This window comes from Astatotilapia calliptera, chromosome 10, assembly GCF_900246225.1.
Source record: "Astatotilapia calliptera chromosome 10, fAstCal1.2, whole genome shotgun sequence".
NCBI classification, from domain to species: domain Eukaryota; kingdom Metazoa; phylum Chordata; class Actinopteri; order Cichliformes; family Cichlidae; genus Astatotilapia; species Astatotilapia calliptera.
This window is the reverse complement of record NC_039311.1, coordinates 25,207,148-25,213,294: the sequence shown is the minus strand read 5'-3', so window position 1 is coordinate 25,213,294 and position 6,147 is coordinate 25,207,148. Positions and strand designations below refer to the sequence as shown.

Here is a 6,147-nt window from a genome sequence, read left to right as displayed (position 1 = left end):
AGAAAAGGACACAGAGGATACTCTTCACGCGGGATCGCAGAAAACGGACAGTAAAAAACTGGAAAAAAATTTGCCTGGTCTGGTGAGTCTTGATTTTTACAGAAATACTCAGATGGTAGGATATAAATGTTGGTGTAAACATCGTGGAAGCATGGCTCCAACCTTTTTCCTGAAAAGTTTTCAAACATTCCACACACGCCAGTCCGCTAGGTGGCATTAGAGACGATTTGATACCCGGATTGTGCTGCATTCATGACTACACGCAGAACAGGAAATGTGAAAATTGTGGCAGTTACGATAGGTAACGCCATTAAAACTAAGAAAAAAACGAAAACGAATAATCTAAGAGATTAAGTTGTCTTTTAACGTCATGTTAAAATCATGCAAGCCAAACTGAATGGAAACGGAATGTTTATACATTTAAAATAAACTATATGTTTCACGGAAATGTTTGGGGACGGGGGATTCTCGTATTTACTATTTGCAGTCGTAAACTGAACGCAGCCTTAGATGAAGCGTGCTATTAGGACGCATGCGCGGTGCCCCAGTCGTGCGGGGTTAGTTTAGGAGACGTTAGCGTTGCAAAATACGTGGCAGAAGGGTGTCAACATGGAGATAGCTGCTCTGGCCGCGTTAACTTTGTTACTGGGTGCACTGGTTATTCTGGTTGCGTTAGCGGTGGGCAGACGGAAAGAAGAAATAAGAGAGGAAACGGAGCAGGCAGCGGAGTTTGCCGGTAAGAGCCACTCAGGCTAACGTAACTCTAGCTAGCTGGAGAAGGGGGAGACTGTGGAGAAGGCGGCAAGTCAGTCATACTGCATTCATTCATTCATTCATTCATTCATTCATTCATTCACTCACTCACTTACTCAGTAATCGATTCATTCAACAAAAGAGCTCCGTGCCAACGATATTAACACGAACTCAGAGCTAGAAGTACAAGCTACGGTAACTTTTGAGTGGCTGTCACTGTCACATTAACAGACCAATGGGTGCACTGCTTTCTGTCGAGTCACTGCCTGTTTTTTAACGCTTCATTGATGACAAAGGTTCAAATCGGTATCTGTACCACGTAACATTAGTTAATGACAACACTCCTGTACATGTAAATGGTAAATGGCTTGTATTTGTATAGCGCTTTACTTAGTCCCTAAGGACCCCAAAGCGCTTTACAGCGTAAAGTAGAATAGCTCACTGTATAAAGATAGTACTTAAAAGTTATAAAACAGAGGAAGGTTAGCACATTCATCTGATGTTGAGTCTGTTTAACTATGTTTGAAGAAGAATTTACATTAAATTAAATTTTGGACTAATAAAGACGTAGTTAGACTATTATTTTTTCTCCAGGTAATAGGATTTATAATTGAATAATAATACAGTAATAATCCTGGGCATAATTTTTATAACCTTGGAGTTAATCACTTTAATAGTAACTTATTATAGTTTTGTGTTGTCTAAATAGGTTTTGTTTGTGTTTCATTTTGAATTTTGTTTTTCTTTTGAGGTTAGTTTGAGTTATTTTGGATGTTTTAGTTTAGATTTTTATCCATCACATCCATCCATTTTCTTCCACTTATCCCAGACAGGTTGCCACTCTGTTGCTGGGTTAATTTAGAGACCGACAACTGCCCATACTCACATTTACACCTATGGCCAATTAAGAGTCACCAGTTAACCTAATGTGTATGTCTTTATACTAAAGGAGGAAGTTAAGTAATTCGTTTTTAAAAAAATTTTTATTTTGGTTACTTTTTCATTTTCTTAGTTTTCAATCGTATAGCTTATTTCCAAAATTTTCTTGGCTTTTAATTTAATTTTAGTTCACTATAATAATCATGCTGAGAGTGTTTTTCCACATTCTGTTAACATTGCATGCAGTGAATAGAAAACCTCCCAGAGCTAATTCCCTGATTTCCAGAGTTTGTTTTTTTTTTGGGGGGGGTTGTCATGATACCAAGGATTGGAAAATTACACATCAATTATCTTTTAGCTGTTTGTTAATGCTTCATAACACCCAGATCATGTTCAGAAATAGCATAACCAATGGTTTATTCTAAAATGAAATGTGTGGAAATAAAACTTTTTTTTATGTTCTTAGCCTTTTCCTTATGACTGGGCTTTGACATACATGCTAATGTGCAGGCTTGTTGAAGAAGATCCATAAACAAGAGCTTTCCATCAATGATTTTTCCCCAGAGATAACGGATTCATAGCAGCTCACAAGAGTACATTGTTATTGTTAGACTGCTTATTAAAGTTAGATACACTTATATTGTTAGTAAAATTACAGAAGACAAACCACACAAACCACACAACTTAATTAAATAATGATAATAGAAAAACTTATAATAAAAAGTAAAGAAATAAAATGGAAACCTAAAAAACAAAATGAGTACGTGTATTTTGTTTATATTTATGTTAGAAATTGTGCAAAATTACAAATTCTATATGATATGTTATTATCTATATAATGCTAAACATATAGCATTATAAATGGACTGGTTCTGTTTTGTAAGTGCTTTGTACTACAAGAGTTATTAACACAAGCACTTTTTTCCTGTGCCTAACTACTTACTACCTAATATTTATGCTCTATGCGCCCATTGGAGAGCAACTTGGGGTTCACTATCTTCCCCAAGGATACTTTGGCATGCAGACTGAGGCAGCCAGTGATCAAAGCAGCAAAGCTCCAATTAGTAGAACTGCTTATTCTCCTGATATACAGCCATCTGAGTAATAGTTTGTATATATCCTTTTAAAATAGTCTTAGTGGGCATCAATGGTCATGTTTTTCCTGTGTGTCTTCCAGCTGAAGCCAGTGCTGTGAAGGGTTCCCAATCCAAGAAGCAGAAGCAGGAGAAGCAGCGTGGCCGCAAGGATAAACCTACACAACACACTTTCAGCCATCCGCTGCTGGCAGCCTCTCTGAAGGTAAACTGAAACAATCATCAAACACACACATTGTAAAAGCCTCAGAGGACAAGGAAGAGTTTTCATAAGAGACCGGAGTTTGGTTTGTTTTAAGTCACTGTAGGTTATGCGAGTTAAAAGCCTTGCTTTTGTTTTGGTCTAGATGCCGCTCAGCTCAGTGAGCTGTTCTGAAATAATTTAACAAGGTTTCACTTGCACCCTCTCCATAGCCATTTTTCAGCATGTGTGTACTTGTTTCCATGTGCCTTTTAGGGCCACAGTGGAAATGTGACGTGCCTCGATTTTAGCAGTAACGGGAAGTACCTGGCGTCCTGTGCTGACGACCGCACTGTTCGGATCTGGAGCACCAAGGACTTCCTGGACCGCGAGCACAAGTGTCTGAGAGCCAATGTGGAGCTGGATCACGCTACGCTGGTCCGGTTTAGCCCTGACTCCAGGTCTTTAACTACACTTACTGACATAAAGCATTTCTTCTCTTTCCTAAGGAAAGTGAATTGTACACAAGAGCTAGTGTAAGTTTAACATAAACCAGGTCAAAGAGGTTTAGAAAAGACTTGTGAAGTAACTTGTTTGATGATCTGAAACATGTAAGCATGTAAAATATGAAGAAAAGTAATCAGTAAGTGGACCAATACCTTTTCAAAGTATTATACACAACCAGAGTTATGGTGAGGTAATCTTCAGAAAATCTTCACTGATTTTCTCCTTTTCTCTACAGGGCGTTTATCACCTGGTTGGCCAACGGAGACTGCATACGAATCTTCAAAATGACAAAGAAGGATGACGGCTCCATGAGCTTCAAAGCTGCTCCCGAGGACTTCCCACAGAAGCACAAGGCCACCATCCTCAACATTGGCATCGCAGAGACAGGTACAGAATGCCGAAATAACTTAAAAGTTTTTACTTATAGTATCGGCTAGTAACGCAGTTAACACAGCTGGGTTTGTTTTTATCACCAGCTGGGTTTTTGAAAGTGTGTGAAACCATTTGTGGTTTAGTATTTAACAATCAGTAAATTCATTTCAATGTTTCTTTTATTCATCTGCTCCATCTCTCTGATTATTTGTCCAGTCTTTGGGTTAGTCAGCCTCTTGACAGCCTAACTGTTTTAAGAAAAAAATCGACCCACCAACAAGCAACAAAAGTTGACTCTAGTTTCACATGAGAAGAAAGCTGTCAAAAAAGGGAATATCTGTTAAAACCTTATTTATTGATTTATTGATTTATTGATTTTTCAGTATTTGTCACCAGTTTATGGGGCTGATATTGTGTTTCTCACCCACAGGCAAGTTTATCATGAGTGCCTCCACCGACACCTGTATCAACATCTGGGACCTGAAAGGAGAGGTGCTGGCCTCTATCAACACGAACCAGATAACCAATTCTTATGCTGCCATCTCCCCGTGTGGCAGGTCAGTCCCACTCCTTATTTACTGCACAGCTTACACTTGAAAGCTTAGAAATGATATACATCTACTCTGTAAGTTTATTGTTTTACTGTTTCATGACATTAAAACAGAAAAAGTGTCTATAAGCGATGTTTTACAGTAAGAGCTGTAGGTTCTTCTGCTTTAAACTGTTGTTGAGAAAAGTAAAGGTCTGAAAAGTAATTTTCCCACATGTAAGATGATTTCTTCATATTGTTTTTACTTTTAAATTCCATTCAGTAAAATAAAAATCGAAATAAAAATAAGTGTTTGAATTGCGTGTCACTCTTTGGGAGCTCTGATCCTGCTTCATCTATTCGCTCAGGTTTGTCGCGTCCTGCGGCTTCACTCCTGATGTGAAGGTGTGGGAGGTTTGCTTCGGCAAAGGAGGAGACTTCAGAGAGGTGGTGCGAGCCTTTGACCTGAAGGGCCACTCTGCTGGAGTCCACGCATTTGCCTTTTCCAACGACTCTCGCAGGTAATACGCTGCAATATTTGAGATGGAAAATAAATGGTTGTTTATAAGCTGAGACAACATAAAATGGCATATAAACGTTAAGGTGAGAGTAAAGAAGCCTGCTGTGTTAAGCAGTAATACTTTCTTTTCATTTTTCAGGATGGTGAGCGTCTCCAAAGACGGCACGTGGAAGCTATGGAACACGGACGTGGAGTACAAAAAGCAGCAGGATCCCTACCTCCTGAAAACCGTTCCCTGCAGCTCGTCTGAAGGCAGCCGGGTGGCCTTGTCTCCAGACGGCCGGGTGGTGGCCGTCAGCGATGGCTGCAACGTGGCCATGTACGATGCTGCCAGCGGAAAGCTGGAGGAGGAGATGCACGGCGTCCACAGCATGGAGATCACGGACCTTAGGTTTGACATTAACGGACGCTTCTTGGTGTGCAGTGGCGACAAGGCTATCCGAGTGTTTCACAATGCTCCGGGCTACCGGGCTGCCATCAAAGACATGCAGGACATGCTGAGGAAGGCTCAGAACGAGGCCATGAAGCAGAGACTGCAGCAGCAGATCAAAGAGGCTCAGAGTGCCCTGGACGCTGTGCTCGCTGCCCCCTCCAACTAAACAGAAATAACAGGAAATCACACTCTGAATGTGACAGTGTCAGACTCTGCTAATCATTTGTTTGCATAGTCACCTCTGCCTCTTAATGATCTGGACTGTGAAGATGAGATTTGCATGCAGTTTAATAAAAGGTATCTTTTTATGGAAGTGCTTCGTTTGATTTGAGACATTTGGACTTCTGAGTGTGATGTGCTGTGATTGTGTTTGATTTGTCATAGTTTGTGAAATTGGTCTCATAGTTCTTCAGAGTCACTATGTGGAAAAAGGAACAGATTAACAGTCCCTTTAACATCTAATGGCCACTGTCGGTTTGGGTGCTTCATTTCCAAGTCCAGGTGTTGTCTGTGCTGACTCACTGTGAAACTTTGAACACAAACTAATGTTAATGTCCACCTTTGCTTTTCCTACTGTGGTAGGTCAAAATTTCTGCTGTGAAAAAAGTTAAAAGTGTAATATTTTCCCAGAGGGTGGCGCTGCAGTAAAATTCCTTTTCTGCTTATTACAGCCAAAGTAAATCTTTGGAAATCTCCTCTTTGAAATCCTTAAAGCTTTATCTAATGGCATTGCTATTGAGAGTTAAAAATTAGGCCTCAGTTGACACCTGTGCACTCTCACATGGGTGTACAATTCAGTGCAAATACCATAAGAGGATTTGACTTCAGAGCAGAACGTAAATTGTGAGGTGCCTTTTAAGTACAACTAACTGAAAGAAG

General features: G+C 40.0%; 1 protein-coding gene across 1 annotated transcript; it reads left to right on the top strand.

Moving 5' to 3' along the window:
* The first annotated feature begins 508 nt into the window (after positions 1-508).
* Positions 509-5,581, top strand: tbl2 (transducin beta like 2). Its single transcript, XM_026181529.1, has 7 exons — positions 509-736; positions 2,810-2,931; positions 3,184-3,368; positions 3,650-3,801; positions 4,217-4,343; positions 4,684-4,836; positions 4,975-5,581. The coding sequence occupies exons 1-7, from the start codon at positions 610-612 to the stop codon at positions 5,432-5,434; spliced, it is 1,326 nt and encodes a 441-aa protein (XP_026037314.1). The 5' UTR covers positions 509-609; the 3' UTR covers positions 5,435-5,581.
* Positions 5,582-6,147: the final 566 nt, after the last annotated feature.

Bases quoted from the DNA above. Each gene is read 5' to 3' on its own strand.
- tbl2 (XM_026181529.1), top strand. From the start codon at position 610: ATGGAGATAGCTGCTCTGGCCGCGTTAACTTTGTTACTGGGTGCACTG. The intron at 2,932-3,183 runs GTAAACTGAAAC...TGTGCCTTTTAG, and splicing joins TGCTGGCAGCCTCTCTGAAG to GGCCACAGTGGAAATGTGAC. The intron at 3,369-3,649 runs GTCTTTAACTAC...TTTTCTCTACAG, and splicing joins CGGTTTAGCCCTGACTCCAG to GGCGTTTATCACCTGGTTGG.